This window comes from Malaclemys terrapin, chromosome 1 (assembly GCF_027887155.1).
Source record: "Malaclemys terrapin pileata isolate rMalTer1 chromosome 1, rMalTer1.hap1, whole genome shotgun sequence".
Lineage (NCBI taxonomy): Eukaryota > Metazoa > Chordata > Testudines > Emydidae > Malaclemys > Malaclemys terrapin.
In genome coordinates, this window is record NC_071505.1 from 73,395,805 (window position 1) to 73,413,292 (window position 17,488).

Sequence of the window (17,488 nt, forward strand, 5' to 3'; positions counted from 1 at the left end):
GGAGGTGTTGGGGTCCCAGCAGCGGGATGGCTAGACCAGGATGGAAAAGGGGAAGGATGACAGCAGCCCCCAAACATAGGGAAATGAGAATGGAATTACCTACACTGTACAATTTTATTTGCTGGGTACATCCAGATATTTTAAGAATAAAGTTGCAGTCTAATTAAAACCACATCCAGTGTCTCCTGTTCTCCTTCTGGCATAGCCAGACAATCATCTATTGCAAATATTCACTAACGTCTGTCTGAAACTTCATGAGTTGGTGCTTGGGAATTATAAATGTGTTTTATCAGATTACGCATATATAGCATTAACATTTTTAGGTATCATTACGATAGTAATTTACGGTCATCTTCTGTTGATTCTGTGACAATCTTTACAGGAATTTTCCATTCTGCACTGTAAAGAGCAGCATAGAAGACCAATACGTTTATTTTATCTTTCTCCTCTGGGCTCTGAGTTACTGTAAATTAATACAATATTATGTATAATTTGCCAGTATCAATAAAATTAGTCTCATGGAATGTAAATGGGAATTAATAACCCAGTCTAAAGATATAAAATTCTCAATCAGTGCAGATGGGAACATGCAGATTGACTTGAGAGACCCATTTAATAGATTTTGAAATGCACTAAACTACCACATGATTGAATAAATCAGATTTTCATTCTTTCCCTAGTGATACAGCAAGTGAAGCCTAAATTATGATTAAAACTCAGTCCTTTTTCAAGAACACAGGGTTTTAGTAGGCAAAGAGAGGAAGATAGGTGTCCATAATAAGAGAGATAGAACAAAAATTCTCAATTCTTTGATTTTATACTGATGGATTGACCTTAATAACCTTAATGACCTTATGTGGAACCTTAGTTATGTGGTTCTTGATTGTGATATATCGGGAGCAGATTTCACTACGGATTTAGGTTTCTAACTTCAGGCACTCAAGTTAGCCAGATACATTTCAAATTGGTGAAGTCTTTTAAAATCTCTCTCACGGACTTGTCTGGTTCCTGTTACTGTAGTATCTGAATGATTCACAATTTTTAATGCAGTTATGCTCACAATACCCCCGAGAGACAGGGAAGTGCTATTATCCCCATATTACATATAGGGAACTGAGGCACAAAAACTGAGTAACTTGCCTAAGGTTACACAGGAAGCCTGTGGTAGAGCAGGGAATTGAACCTGGGTCTTATATATGCCAAGCTAGGCCACTTACCACTAGACCATCCTCCCTCCCAAAACACTAATCAGACCATCTAAAGAAGAGTGATATTTTCTAAGTTATAATTTACGACAAAAGATCTTATGAAGTCCTTACCAAGTCAAAACTCATACTGATGTCAATAAGCTTTTAAATGACTAAGGATTTCATGATTATACACACAGCTATAGCAAAATGGTGAGTATGAAGTTACAGCTGAAAATATATTCCGAACTAGTGTAATGTAAACCTACAATAATAAAAAGCTTTTTAATATGAATTATAATGGATGTTATGATTCTGTCACTGTGCTGCATGTTGCAACGGGACCACGTCAAACTATCATCTTTTTTAGGCTCTCAGCTATCTGGATGCTATAGAACATCACATTCTCACTGATATGCCTTCTGAGCAGTAGCCTAAAGGACATTATAATTAGATTTTTTCAAATTAGTGTCAAGAATGACAATCTGGACTGAAGTACCTATTTCCTGAAAACACTGTTTTTTCTCCGTTTCTGCTCCGTAAAGTTTGTCCACTAAGAAGCATAGTGGAAGCCAGACAGACTTATAGGCAGATTTAGTGCCATTAAATGAATTAAATGAGGATCGCAGCTGAGGAAAAATGCATGAACTGTAGAAAGAGAATGGGGAGTTTCAGTGGGAAATGTGACCAATAGCAAGAGGACAGCCAAGGTATGACCAAAACAGCCAGGAACTGCTACCCAGTGAGAGACTGGAAAACTGAAGGGTTGTTACACTGAGTTTTGAGAAACTCCCAGATTGCATTATTAAGAAAGCTCATTACTGTGGGAACAGAAAGTATTACCCTTCTATTTTCATTAGTTAAGGGTATGTTGTTAGCAATTTTGCCCTAATACAACAAAGTATTTAAGCATGTGCTTAATTTTAAGCTTGTGAGTAGTCCCATTGAAGAGGCTAACTCTCAGGAAACAATGAAGCTTGTTAGCTTAATAGATTTCCTTTCATTTAGATCATGAGTATACCAAATTCCTGACAAATATGCTCATTACTATAGTGAAATTTAATGGAAAGGTTCTGCCAATGCAAATGAGGAATACGCCATTTAGAAAACAAGTAAGAAGCAAAAACATAAACACAAAAATGACAGTGGAACAATGACCTAGGCCTGGTACAACTAATTTCTTACTGAGCTGTCCAAGTCGAGCCTTCTCTTTTTTACCGAACAAACGTCCTATTGAAGACTTGATTCCTTTCTTCTTGGGAGCTTTGTGTAGGGAGTCCTGGCTGCTACTGGCACTGCCAAGACCAATACTTTCTGGCTCCAATGAAGCAGGCAAACTACTGTAAAATAGAAAAGAATAGATAGGTAACATATTACCCTCCTGGCTAGGTTTCATTTTCTCCTGAGCAGCTGTACAAATTATCTAGAATCTAATAAGAGCCTCTTCATAATTAGAACAATTAATCAAATTATTGATGTTTTCTTTCCTGTACATTTTAGCAACATATAGAATAGTACAATATCTAATGCTCTGGTCTCAATCAAGATGAAGCAATCCCACGAAAAATGGCAAAGAGGAAATAAAACGTAGAGAGTCTTTCAAATTTGTTTTGCCAAAAATGATGCTGGGAAAATGTATGAACCACAGCAATATACGGTTTCCCAATTGAAATTTGAAGTGTTATTTGTAAAGAAAAATATATGAATGACAAAGTTTTTATCTCATTTACATTATGTAATTAGACAATTACAGAAAGAAAATTTCAATCAGATAATTTCTGTTTGTTTCATTCATTAACCAAATACAGCATACATTATTGACTACATATTTAAATCAAAGCAATTCAGATTTTGAGCATTTATAAAACTCTAAAGCAGACATATTGACATTACAAGCTACTTCATGGATTTAATTTTAAAAAGGAATGTTTTGCAAAACAGATTACTATATATTCTATATGGATACATTCAGTATTTGCTACTCGGAGTGCACATTTACCAGTAATTGCCATTCAGTGTTATCTCAGATAATGAAGTTATTTCCTGTGCCCAGCTTTGGATTCCACAGTATAATAACTATTTGACAACTATTTGCATTTTAATGGTGTGTACTCTATATTGTATATTTATTACACCTTTCAATGACTAACCGTATTCCAATTGGCCAAGACACAGCCATGTGAGTAAAAGAGTTGGTTATTTGTCATCCTCGAATAATCCACTATAATTAATTAAGGTTTGTATCAAATAACACTGATCAGCTTATAAGTAGAACACAACAGTCAGGAGGATACAACCATCTACATTTCAAGGATATAAATACCAAGGGGAAGAAGTAGTTAGAGTGGCACAAGGTGATTTTATAATTAAGTTTGATAGGGATAAAATTAAGAATGGAAAAATGTATGCTGTGTATCAGGAAAAAAATATAAAATCTCCTCAGACCACTGTTGGAATCCTCAAAATTTGGTACATTTGAAGTTAGACTGGACAAACACTAATGCATGGTAGGAAACAACAATCTTGCACTGGTAGGAAAATGGATTTGATTATTTAATTTTATTTTTCTGGGTGAAATTCTGGTCCTACTGAACTCAGTGGCAAAACCATCTCCCTCCATGTGTAATTTCTATCATTCATGCTGAGACCCATCTCTCACCATCTTGAGCAGGCACTGTGTAACTGTAATTGGGTCTTCCGTGGACAGGCTGCCTAGTGGCTATATCACTGGTCTTTCAGTCTGTAAGGCCAGAGGAGATGGTAGGGAGATACGGGCCCTCCCTCTGTACCAGATCCCAGTCCAGGGCCCCGTGTAGATCACCCTAACCAGGGGAGATAGGTCTCCCTCCTGGGAGGGAGTCAAGACCTGCTTTCCTGGGTTACTTCCTACAAGTCTCTTCAGTTTGAGGCATGACCCCGCTAGTCCAGTTTACCGGGGGCTTGCCTAGTCAGTTGCCTCAGGTGCTGGGGCTTATCTGCAGCCTTGGCAGGGGAGCTCTTACTTGTCTCAAGTGACTGCACTGGCTGGCAGGTAGCTGATCTGTCCCTTCAGGCAGGCAGGCAGAGAGCTCCTGCCTCCTCGCCAGTCAGCCCCTAACTGAGCCAGGCTCCCTTTTTTCTCCCCGCATCCCCAGGCCCGGGATTGGCTGCAGGTATAGTGGTGTGGGGCTAGCTGAACCCAAAGGTTTTCTTTAACCTCTGCTATGCTGGATGGCAGTTTCTCTAATCCCTCATAATGACAATACATGAGAACAATCTCCAACATGTGCAATATCACTTTGTTAATGAATGTAAAATGGGGTCTTGTTTCATCAACTAATGAAATTAACAAATTATTATGAATAAAATACTCCTTTAAAAATCTTTTCTCTCCCAGTTTTTCTCGTGTCTTTTTCTTTTCACCTATATTCTTTAATTCTTAAAACTTTGTACCTGCTTTCTATGTTTATCTAGTTGCTCCTTTCCATTTTTTAAAATCATATTCTGTGATTCTTTTTGTGTTCCCTTATTTCTTCTCTTTTCACAACTGTTTTCCCCTCTTTCAGTGATTTTATTTCACCTCTTTGGATATGTATTTTTTTCTTGTATAATTACTGTATAACCAGTGAAGAAATGCTGGTCAGATACTTACATCATATCTTTCATGTTAGGGAGCAATGCTGCATAGCTATCACTAGAAATGATTGTTTCAAAATTCATTTTCACTATTTTTTTCAAATGGGTGAACCTAGGGAAAATTAATTTACAGCAAATATTTCCAGTCCTGAAATATTTTCTCTTTCTTAGGCCAGGTTTATAGTAGAAAAAGTTTGCTGATATAGTTATATGGTTCCAAACCGTAGTATGGACACCATTTATACTGGCAAAAAAGGGCGTTAGCTGGTATGACTTATACTGCTTCCCCAAGCTAAATAAGCTATTCTGGCAACACGTTTATGCTGGGATAACTGTATCTACATTAGGGCTTTTGCCAAGCACAGAAATGTCATTCAAAATCAGACCCCAGCTGATATTACTACGCTGGCAAAAGTTTCTAGTGCGTAGACCTGGCCTTAATGAATGTACTCGTCCCTCTTCTCTGGATTCTCAGTTTACTCATCCCCTATATCCACATCAATGTTGTCTCTTGGCCTCCTGCAAAATACAGGATTTGTTTATGCATAGGCACTTCTTGCCCTGAATTCCCCCTGTCCTTGTCTTCTCCATCCATCAGGATTATCATCATTTAACAGCACTCTTTCAGGTGAATATTATAACTGTTCTAAAGTAGTTATAACTTAAAGTTAGACCAAAGACATGACATAAGAGAGAAACAGACAATATTATTATTTGTTTTTTAGCACCAGTGTAGTACTTGGGATTGTAGAAAAGACAAAGAAAAGGACATTTTCTGACTTGCAGGACATACAATCTCAAAAAAGGTCAGGGTGTGCTGGAAAATCAGAAGAATCATATACTTTTAAAACAATATAACGTGGTCAAGTTGTGAATTTGTGACTCATGTTATGAGCTTCTTACCTTCTGGCATCATTGTGGTATGAAGAAGGAAGGGTATGAGTCATCCTGATGGCTCTGGGTGTTGGAGGAGGAGAGGTTTCACATTTTATTGTGGCTTTATCTTCACGTCCATCTTCTTCTACCACTGCAATCTACCAATCAAATATATCAGTGAAAGTATGCATCAGCTTTTCAAGACTTCTGGAAATTTCAGCAAGTATTTCAAGTATTTGTCAAATGATGAGATCTGGAATCAATTGAAATTATCTGAGCAAATGAGCAAATGTTAGGATTATGTAAAAACCCCATGAAAGTATTAGGAAACAGACCAAATGTTCTAACTGTGCCAACCTAAAATGTATATTGTAAATGAAAGAAATCACTTAGAAAAGCAGACTGTTCCTATTATGCAGAATAGACTTGATCCCGCAAAGACCTTAGCATACAATAACTTTATGCACAAGTAGTCCAATTGAACTCAATGGGACTACTCATGTGTTCAAAGTTTCTCATTCTGGTCCGACTAGAACAAGGGTGGTCTAACCTAGTGGTCAGAGCAGGTGTCTGGCCTAGTGGTTGGAGCAGGCATCAGGCTTAGTGGCTAGAGTCAGAGCCATAGTCAGGAGTCAAAGCCGAAGGTCAAACTGGAAGGCAGGAACTGGATACCAGCGCCAAGGGTCAAGTCATAGGACAGGAACTAGAGTGAGCTGGGTATCAGGTGAGGAGTTCAAGGCAAGGACTCAGTGCAAGGCAGGAGCAGCAGGAACAAAGTAACACAAGACTAGTCACAGTGGTGGGCATGAACATTGTGAAGCCAGTGAGCTGATGCCGGTGTAAAAGCCAGCCTGCTGACTTCTGCAGCCAATCAGGCAGCATGGCTAATCAGACAGGCCAGCTATACCAGTGAGGCTGCCTGGAGACTAGCTCTGCTGCAAGCCCTGATTCCTGACACTCATGAGTTAAGACTGTGCAGGATCAAGTTGATTGTTTTCACAGCTTGTTTACGAAGGGATCAAATTTCTAGATCATAAGCGTGAAGGAAATGGAATTTTGTCACAGTTTTTGATGGCTTTGCTAATCTCTCTTATACCAACATTATGACATTCTATCCCAGTTATATACATAGCTGCATATTGTACCAGCACAGACAAAGCTCAACCTTAAAGATTATGGCTGCTCCATCAATAAGAAGAGTGAACAAAATGTTCTGTGAAAGTACTCAGAATGTAACTACGCTTGGTTTATGATGGAGTGTTTCTTAATAGTTGCACTAAAAGATGAATTATCAGATAAAGTCACCTGAGAAACTTAACTCCTAACACTGAATTAATTGTTGATTTTCACTCACAAGCATTTTCAAGTTGGAATAAAAATGAAAATACATTTTTCCAATTGTTTAGATAAAAATGACATAAAAGTTTCATAAGTAAAAGGCATTAGAAATGAAAAAAAAATATGTTTAATACAGCTAATCTATCATTAAAATATCGAGTGTCATACCTTTCGTCGATGTTTCCTTAGATCACTTGGCTTCGGTTGATGAAAAAAGCAACAACAAAAAAGAATTATTAGTAAACCTTATTTGACCAAAGAAACACTCAGACTACACATATATATTTATTCTGACATAGAAATAGCGACAAGAATACCTATTCATATTCTCCAGATGCCCTTGACATAACTTAAAAATACCTTCTGAGTGCAGTAATTTAGAGAACCCACCACAAAGCCCTGCTTTCCTGCAAATAATAAGCCACTCCCACAAGTCCCCTTCATTTTCATGTGCCTGGAAAGAAATAAAGTTTTCAGACATGATTTAAAATTTTCATTTTTAGTTCCTTTCCTCCCATATCTCCCATAAATCCTCCCTAAAGAATCAACAATAATAAAAGGATAATGCTTTCTTGCAACTCTCTCCTGTTTAAAACTTTTTAAATATTTCACTGAAAAACAGATATGAAAGCAAAACATCACACAAACTGCAGTACATGACAGAGGGAAATTTCTATCCTGTTACGGTAAATCTGAATGAATATTTTTGTGTACCTGACATTTTCAATAATTCATCAAAAACACCAATCCTCTTGACCACAGGCATTATCTCACCATGGAAGTCTACTAGAACATACATTGTTCAACCGCTTAACACTTCTACTTTAGGCAAATGTGTCACTGTGATATACAGCTAGAGCTCAACAATCCTGCAGAGTTTCTTTTATGCAAATTTACATAGACCTGTCCTGTGAAATCTGGCTTCAGTTATTGGCATCTAGCCAACTCTTATAGGTTTATTTGGAAGTTTGTGTACTATAGAATCTAAACCTCCAAGAGGATCTCCCAACTTAACCCTTCCACCCAAAGAGAGTTTGTCAGTCTGTCCTATCCATCCCCAGGCAGCTGGAACAGGCAAACCATACCTGCTGAAATAATTACACATTGAGAGCGGGGGCAGTAGCACTGTAACATGCTCAGTGTATTATTTGCTAGAGACTCCCAATGGATTCCATAACTACCTGGCTAAGTCTTGTAGTGGGGGAAATGCCTCTACTCCTTCGTCTGCTGGACTTTTGTTTGCAGTTTTCATTAGAACCGAAATGTGAATCTTTTGGACAAACTTTTTCAGAGCACTTTCCCCACTCATTTAGTTTAGTTTCAGAATAATTTTTTTGAAATGATTCAATATCAATTTCATGCTCATTGGTGGAACACAGGTGGTTTAAGAAATATTCAAACACACTATATGTGGTTTAAATATAATACAGGTTAAATGGAATGTGGGAAAACAAGTCATCCCATGCAACTGGCCTTGAAAAGCATATACAGAGAAATGCACAATGTGCCACTTTTATAAAACAGAAAAAAATCACCTAAAACACTTTTAAAAATAAGTTTTAAAAGGTTTGATTATCAATAATGGCCTTGTAAAGCATTTGCTCGAGATTTAAATCTGACCTAGGATTAACAGCCTTCAACCCTGCCTCAAGCTATGTTTTATTAAATGGATTATTTGAGACTTCATTGCTTATAATAAAAATCCTATGTAAATTGGTTCCAATACTTTTTACTAATTATTATTAATTATTATTTCTATTACATTGGTACTCAATGGCCCTAATCAGAGAAAAGGGCCCCACTCTGCTAAGCACTGTACAGAGACAATAAAAACCCAACACAACTTAGTCTTTCCTCCAAAAACCGTACAACCCATATATAGAATCATAGAAACAAAGGACTGGAAGGGAGGTCAGTAGGTCATCTAGTCCAGTCCCCTGCACTGAGGCAGGACAAAGTATTATCAAGACCATCCCTGAGAGGTGTTTGTCTAACCTGTTCTTAAAAACCTCCAATGATGGAGATTCCACAACCTTCTTAGGTAATTTGTCCCAGTGCTTAACTACCCTTACAGTTAAGTAGTTTTTCCTAGCATCTAACCTAAATCTCCCTTGCTGCAATTTAAGCCCATTACTTCTTGTCCTGTCCTCAATGGATAACGAGAACAATTTATCACCTTCCTTGTTATACCAATCTTTCATGTACTTTAAGATTGTTATGTCCCCCATCAGTCTTCTCTTTTCCAGACTAAACAAACCCAGTTTTTTCAATCTTTCCTCATAGGTCATGTTTTCTAGATCTTTAATCATTTTTATTTCTCTTCTCTGGTCTTTCTCCAATCTGTCCACATCTCTCCTGAAGTGTGGGGCCCAGAACTGGACACAGTACTCCAGTTGAGTCCTAAGCAGTTCTGAGTAGAGTGGAAGAATTACTTTTTATGTCTTGCTTACAACACTCTTGCTAATACATCCCAGAATAATGTTTGCTTTTTTGCAACAGTGTTACATTGTTGACTCATATTCAGTTTGTGTTCCAATATAAGCACCCAGATTCTCTTCTGCAGTATTCCTTCCTAGGCAGCCATTTTCAATTTTGTATTTGATTATTCCTTCCTAAGTACTTTGCATTTCTCCTTACTGAGTTTCATCCTACGTATTTCAGACTATTTCTCCAGTTTGTCAAGATTATTTTAAATTCCAATCCTGGTCCTCCAAAGCACTTGCAACCTCTCTCAACTTAGTATCATCTGCAAACTTTATGTGTTCTCTCTATGCCATTATTGAAATCTTTTATGAAGATACTGCACAGAACCAGAACCAGAACCAGTACAGATGCCTGAGGACCCCACTCAATATGCTCTTCCAGCTTCAGTGTGAACCATTGATTACTAATCTTTGAGTAGTTTTCCAACCAGTTGTACACCCACCTTACAGCAGGTTTGTCTTGGCTATGTTTTCCTAGTTTGTTTGTGAGACTGTCATGTGAGACAATATCAAAAGCCTTACTAACATTGATATATATCACATTTCCTGCTTCCCTCCTATCCACAAGGCTTGTTACCCTGTCAGAGGAGGATATTAGGTTGGTTTGACATGATTTGTTCTTGACAAATCCATGCGGACTGTTACTTCACCTTATTATTTTCTGGGTGATTACAAATTAATTATTTGCTCCATTATCTTTTCAGGTATTGACGTTAAGCTGACTGGTCTGTAATTCCCTGGGTTGTCCTTATTCCCCTTTTGTAGATAGGTACTACATTTGCCCTTTTTCAGCCCTCTGGGATCTGTCCCATCCTCCACAAGTTCTCAAAGATAATCACTAATGGCTTAGAGATCTCTTCAACCAATTCTTTAACGATGTATTTCATCAAGATCTGCTGATTTGAAGACATCTTCCATGTCCAGGTAATTCTTAACTTGTTCTTTCCCTATTTTAGCCTCAGATCCTACCCCATTTACACTGACGTTCACTACATTAGTTGTGATCACTGCTAGCCTTTTTGATGAAAGCTGAAACAAAAAACACTTAGGCCATTATGATGTTTTCTGTTATTGTCTTTCCCTTCTCATTGAGTAATGATCTACCTTGTTCTTGGCCTTCCTCTTGCTACCAATGTATTTGTAAAAAAAATTCTTGTTATCCTTTATTTTCCTAGATAGTTTAACCTTGTTTTGTGCCTTGACTTTTAGAATATTGTCCTTGTGGGTTTTTTATATTTATCCTCTGTAATTTGATCTAGTTTCCTCTTTTTAGTATGACCCTTTTTTGAGTTTCAGGTCATTGAAAATCCTGGTTAATCCACCAGGTCTTTTACCATACTCCCTGTTTTTCCTATGGATTGCCATAGTTTGCTCTTGTGCATATGCAGAGACAACAAAATATGGACAAAACAAATTCTACAAGGGAGTAGATGAGGCTTGGTAAGGACTAGGCAAACAGCAAAACCAATTTGATCAGTTTATTTTAATAAATATCATGCTCAAAACTGCCATCACACATTTCCTTACCAGTGTCATGACCCCCATGCGATCCATTTCTCTGGCTGGACTGCGAGGGGTGAGTTTAGGGGTCGAGTGCCCACTAGGAGGAGAAGAGCTTGCAAGCGATGAAGCTGTCACTGATCCAGTGATAGATGTACCTGGGTGAACTCTAGCCAGATTCAAGCCTTCTAGACTGACACTAGCTACTCTGTTCTCTATTTCTTCAGCACGCAGTTCTGTTGATTCTTTTTCTTCTTGAATTAACCTTATGGAGTGAGAAAGCATATGATAATATTCTGGTCAGTGTCAGCTACATAAGGTGTGTTTCAGGCTCTAACAGTAACTTCGCTTCTTTGAATAGTTGAGTATGAACTTACCTTTGCAGAAGTTTTATGTGAGTAGATGTGAGTAAACCCATAACAGTTTGATAAACATTAGAGGAACAAAACTGTATTAAGAATACTGCCTTGTAACTATTTATTCACAGTTAAGGCTGCTAATATACAACAATTTAACTATAAAAACAGTTTGGGTAAAATTTCAAAAGGTCCTCTACTACAGCACTACTAGTGAGCTTGCAAAATACAGGCACACGTATTTCTGCATACACTTTGCAGGTACAAAAATGTGCTAGCAGACTGGATAAACTCTAATATTTGCAAGTATTAGAATCCGCACCTGCAAAACCTATTGGACCCATATTCTAGGTGCTGATCTAACAGGAAATCAAACAAGAGGATTTGTGAAGTTACCCCTACTGCATCTAACACTAACTTGTTTTATGTATTTAAGCTTTATATTTAGCATTTATGTTATGTTATTTATACTGCTTCTACTGTCTACAGTTGGTAGCATTTTCCCAGTGATATTCTAAAACCAGTATGACTAATTCATAGCATTATAATTAACTTTTAGTGCTAAGTCTGGATTCCACCCTGCTAAGTGGCCTTTCAAGTGGTGTGGGCTGCCGAAGGCAATGCACATTGGGTGATCTTCCGTGTCAGTAGCAGCATATGTCTAGTGCTTCTTTACCTATGTTGAGTAAAAAGAACAAGAGAGCTCGACACTCCTATTACTGTGCTATGCCCTATAGACCTCAATCTGCAATATGCAGGACCTCCGACAATTTCCACTGGTTTCCACTCAAAGGGATCCCAAAGACCTTCAGCGTGGCTCTTGAGGATATCTTTGCCTGCTCTCAGGGAGTAAGCTCAATAAGAACTATAAGGCAGGAAGGCAGATAGTCCTCACCAGCAGAGAGACGTGACAAAGAATAAATGGGAGACACAACTTAGCATTCACCATTGTGTTGCACTTAACATTCTCAAAAAGCTTCTTTACTCATTTCCTGAGAGTGGTCTGGTTACTTGCTAGTGTTTAATTCCATCTCCTTCCCACCTAAATGATTTCATCAGTATTAGCAGGGCAGATGCTCCAAACAAAACCCAAATTCCTGTAGTGTAGGCCCTGGTCTAATAAATACATGTGCTAGCATGTGGGTTGCACCCACATGAACTCCCAACAGAACCCTCAATCTGGTCCCCAGGGTAAATTAAAGCAACTCTGAGGTTGAGGGCCAACTGAGTAGGACCCAAGGGGCTATTCTGTCAGACAAGAGATACCCTAGACAGGACCCTTGCAGTGGGCATAGTGACTCTATGCACCCAAGGTTTCCTCTAGGCAGGGGAATCCTCAGAGAACTAGATCTGTCAGCTGTACAGCTGCTTTGTGACACCAGAAAGTCACAAAGTAGCCGGAGCAAGGGACAGTAACTGTGCCAGAGACTTCAGGTTTTCTCTGGACAGTGTATTAAAAAGGGGATGACTCACTACAGGGACCATCTGTTTCTGAATGAATTTCACTACGTAATGTACAAAAAGGCACTCATTTATGAGTAGTTTGTCCTTTCTTCATCCCCATCTGCCCTCTCAGTCACATATGGGCAACACAATTACACATTTTCATATAGGAGGAAAGGAAGAAGTATTAGTATATCTAGAGGCAGAAAGAGCAGATGAAAGAATTGTGCAAGATACAAAGATGGGATCAAAGAAGTCAGTAGCAGCTCCTTAAGTTTTGAAATAGAGACAAACAGGCTGCCTCACAGATGTCTACAGTGTGGTCTTCCCTTCTCTTGTGCATGTTAGTAATAATGCTTTAGTGGAACATGTCTTATTGATAAATGGGAAACAATTTTTTTGATGATCTGTAATGCAACCAGCTATCTCCAAAATACAAAAGCTATTATAAGAATCTTCTGAAAAGAAATCCTTTATTTGATAGTTAAAAAAACAAATTTACTAGGGCTGTCAAGCGATTAAAAAATTAATCGTGATTAATCACAATTTAAAAAAATAATTGCAATTAATCGCATGATTAATCACGATGTTAAACAATAATAGAATACCATTTATTTAAATATTTTTGGATGTTTTCTACATTTTCAAATATATTGATTTCAATTACAACAAAGAATACAAAGTGTAAAGTGCTCATTTATATTTATTTTTGATTACTGAGACTACAAGTCCATCCAGTCCTACTTCAGCCAATCACTCAAACAAGTTTTTTACATTTGCAGGAGATAATGCTGCCAGCTTTTTGTTGACAGTGTCACCTGAAAGTGAGAACAGGAGTTTGTATGGCACTGTTGCAGCTGGCATTGCAAGATATTTACATGTCAGATGTGCTAAAGATTCGTATGTCCCTTCATGCTTCAACCACCATTCCAGGGGACATGAGTCCATGCTGATGATGGATTCTGCTCGATAGCGATCCAAAGCAGAGCGGACCAATGTGTGTTCATTTTCATCATCTGAGTCAGATGTCACCAGCAGAAGGTTGATTTTCTTTTTTGGTGGTTTGGATTCTGTAGTTTCTGCATTGGAGTGTTGCTCTTTTAAAACTTCTGAAAGCATTCTCCACACCTCGTCCCTCTCAGATTTTGGAAAGCACTTCAGATTCTTAAACCTTGCATCAAACGCTCTATCTATCTTTAGAAATCTCACTTTGGTACCTTCTTTGCGTTTTGTTAAAACTACTGTGAGTGTTCTTAAAATGAACATCTGCTGGGTCATTATCCAAGATTGCTACAACATTAAATATATGTCAGACTGTGAGTAAAACAGAACAGGGGATATACAATTCTCTCCCAAGGAGTTCAGTCACAAATTTAATTAAAGCATTATTTTTTTAAAGAGCGTCATCAGCATGGAAGCATGTCCTCTGGAATGGTGGCCGAAGCATGAAGGGGCATACGAATGTTTAGCATATCTGGCATGTAAATTCCTTGCAATGCTGGCTACAAAAGTGTCATGCAAATACCTGTCCTCACTTTCAGGTGATATTGTAAATAAAAAGCAGTCAGCATTATCTCCCGTAAATGTAAAGTAACTTCTTTGTCTTAGCGATTGGCTAAACAAGAAGTAGGACTGAGTGGAGTTTTAGGCTCTAAAGTTTTACATTATTTCGTTTTTGAGTGCAGTTATATAACAAAAAAAATCTACATTTGAAAGTTACACCTTCATGATAAAAAGATTGCACTTCAGTTCTTGTATCAGGTGAATTGAAAAATACTGTTTCTTTTGTTTATCATTTTTACAGTGAAAATATTTGTAATCCAAAATAATAATATAAAGTGAGCATTGTATACTTTGTATTCTGTGTTGTAACAGGAATCAATTTATTTGAAAATGTAGAAAAAACATCCAAAATTACTCAATAAATTTCAATTGGTATTTTATTGCTTAACAGTGCGATTAATCATGATTAATTTTTAAAATTGCAATTAATTTTTTGAGTTAATCGCATGAGTTAACTGCCATTAATTGACAGCCCTAAAATGTACCCTACTCATTTTGTTTTATTGTGTAAAACACATCTAATGCAGTTCTACTTCATGTGTGCTGAGTGTATGGTCTCCAGATACAACTCAAAATAATCCATGGAATTTGGAGACGCACTGTATTTTTGGATAAAATGTAAAATCATGTCAGACTTCAGGGATATTGTATCAGTAGAGATCACAAAAAGGAGATAACAGAAAAGGAAGCACACACTGTTGAATGTCTATTGTACTATTTTACCTTATATATGGAATATGAATTTGCCACTAAGAGAAAACCTCTCTCTCTCTCTCTCTTTTTTATCATCAAACCAGACATGGGGGGGCAGGGAGAGGGGGAAATAAAAAGTGTAGACACTCAAATCTATGTTATATGTCTTAAAAATCTATAACTTTTATGGAAAAAAAGAAATACAAAAAATCTGCAAATGAACAGTTAAGGGATGGCTGCAATCACAATTTCCTGACATCACACAATCTTTCATCACTCATCATAACCCTACCCCAATTTACACTTCCACCCAACCTAAACTTTGCCCTCTCTGGGTTCATTTGTGAGGAAACTTTGCTGTTGGGTCTACATAGTTGTTTTTCATGTAGTTTACTACACCTGTAGGAGAGACTTCAAAAGGAACATAGTCCCATGGTACATTAAATTATATTAAAGTTCTATCAATTTGTCTCATTGTAGTAAGTAGATGTAAGTAAATCCCCACTAGTGTTATAAAATGGTTGATTACATTGGGCTGGAGTCTCCGTCTGCCAGGGGGTAGGGGGAGTGCATGAGGTAGGTAGGGGAGGCAGGGCCTGAATCAGGAGAAGGGAGGGGGCCATGTCTGCAGACGGGAGGAGAGGAAGCATGGAAGAGCATGATGCTCTGTTGGTGAAAGATCTGCCAGCAGCTTAAGTTAAAGCTTCCCCTCCCATCAATATTTTAAAATTTACAATGTGGCCAGGAAACTAAGATCAGCTCCTCTCATCCCTCTTCTGCATTGCATCTGAGCTCAGGCTGGGCACAGTGGAGAACTGAGTCCACTGTATTTAGGCTTATGTAACTTTGCCAGTTTGTCTTTTTGACTACATTAATTATTGTGTCTATCAGCAAACATGTTAAGTCCCCCGTTATCCAACAGTAATGTTGTAGTATAACACAATGCAACCAAGAAACAAAATACTGTGTCCTGCCATTTTAAGGCATAAACTCCTCTGAACAGTGTTCCCCACTCTGGCCCACCAGAGAGAGGGTTTACCGCAGCCTTGTCAAAAAAAGAAAAAGAAACAGACAAAGGGATGGCTGGCTTCAGATGGAGGGAAAGCCAAACATCCATTTATGATGTCTCTTGAAAACAGGCTATTTACTCTGTGTGAGCAAGATTGTCAGTTTCTCTGTTCCACTGTTCCTTGTCTGAGCCTGGGAGCTTCCTATACCTATTTCCTCCTCAGGCTGGGAAGAGAGGAAAAGAGAAAGCTTCCTCCCTATTGCCTCTCCTTTACATCCTTGCTCTAATGAGCCCCTATTTAATCTCTCTGCTGCCTACCTTAGTGGGGCATAAGTATGCCCATTCACTGGATCTGTATTTGATATGTCCCTGTAATTCCTTCATTTGCCCTCCCTCTCCAGAAAACCAAAACTAAGGGGTACTTCCCCTCAAATTAGGCCAATGAAACAAAACAAATGCAGTTTGTAAGTCAAGCCAAGAATAAGTTTGAAAATTATTTAAAAAAAAAAATCTGACAAAGAACCTTTTTAATCACCAGAATTGTAAAACCCCTGTTTCTATTTTTTTTCCAAACTAGTCAGGAAAAAAACCACCTACCCTGGGATAAGATGTGGTTTGTGAAATTTTAGGAGGGTTTGTTTCTTTATGGGAAAGATAGGACAGCGATTCTTGAAAAATTGAATTTATAATGAGACACTAGCTTCATCCTTAACTATGCAGTGGCTTCTTCCACCATATAATAGGAAATTTATGGATCTATGTGATTTTCTGTGGCGAAGGTATGAATATGAATTTGAAACCAAATGAATACACAGGACCTTTAGAAAGGTCTTTTAAAAATAATCCATACTAATAAAACAAGAGAAAACACTCAAACCAAATTGTCTGTTTTATCCCCACAAACTAACGAGTAAGAAATATTTGTCTATGAAGGTTGATGCATTTCGTTTCACTGGAAAATGGGATGCGGCATTTACTCATTCTCATGGTAAAATTACTCTCTTACTGTGAACCACTCCGATGTTCATGCACAGGGCCCAAATACTGCCCTAGGTTGCTCCCACTGTGTTCTTTAATAATAGTTTATAAACAACATACTGCTTCCATTTACTTTCCTATGACCCATAAATATATATTCATGGGGTGAAAAATATCCAGTTCTGAATTGCAGTAATATGTGAACCTGAAAGATGGTGGGCTGAGGATTTAGAGTGAAATGTGAAAATAGAGACATTAAATGAAAGGAGCCATAATGCCTAAAGTATAAAAGAAGCTAAAAGGTCCCTTGCTGAGATCAATCTTCTTGCCTGAAATCCATTTAAGAATTGCCATAAAAGGTCTACAGTATTTTCTGAACTGATATCTGACGAAAGATCTAATGTAGATCATATTCTGGGAATTAAAATAATCTTTTCCATGTTATTA

General features: G+C 37.8%; 1 protein-coding gene across 8 annotated transcripts in view; it reads right to left on the bottom strand.

The window, feature by feature from the left end:
• Positions 1–17,488, bottom strand: part of PPFIA2 (PTPRF interacting protein alpha 2) — a 642,959-nt gene that overhangs the window by 73,700 nt on the left and 551,771 nt on the right. For all 8 annotated transcript variants that reach the window (XM_054027372.1, XM_054027381.1, XM_054027368.1 and 5 more), the window contains 4 exons: positions 11,027–11,264; positions 7,185–7,214; positions 5,706–5,836; positions 2,373–2,527 (listed from right to left, as the gene is read on the bottom strand). In XM_054027372.1, coding sequence (XP_053883347.1) covers positions 2,373–2,527; positions 5,706–5,836; positions 7,185–7,214; positions 11,027–11,264 — 554 coding nt within the window. The remainder of the gene's footprint in view (positions 1–2,372; positions 2,528–5,705; positions 5,837–7,184; positions 7,215–11,026; positions 11,265–17,488) is intronic.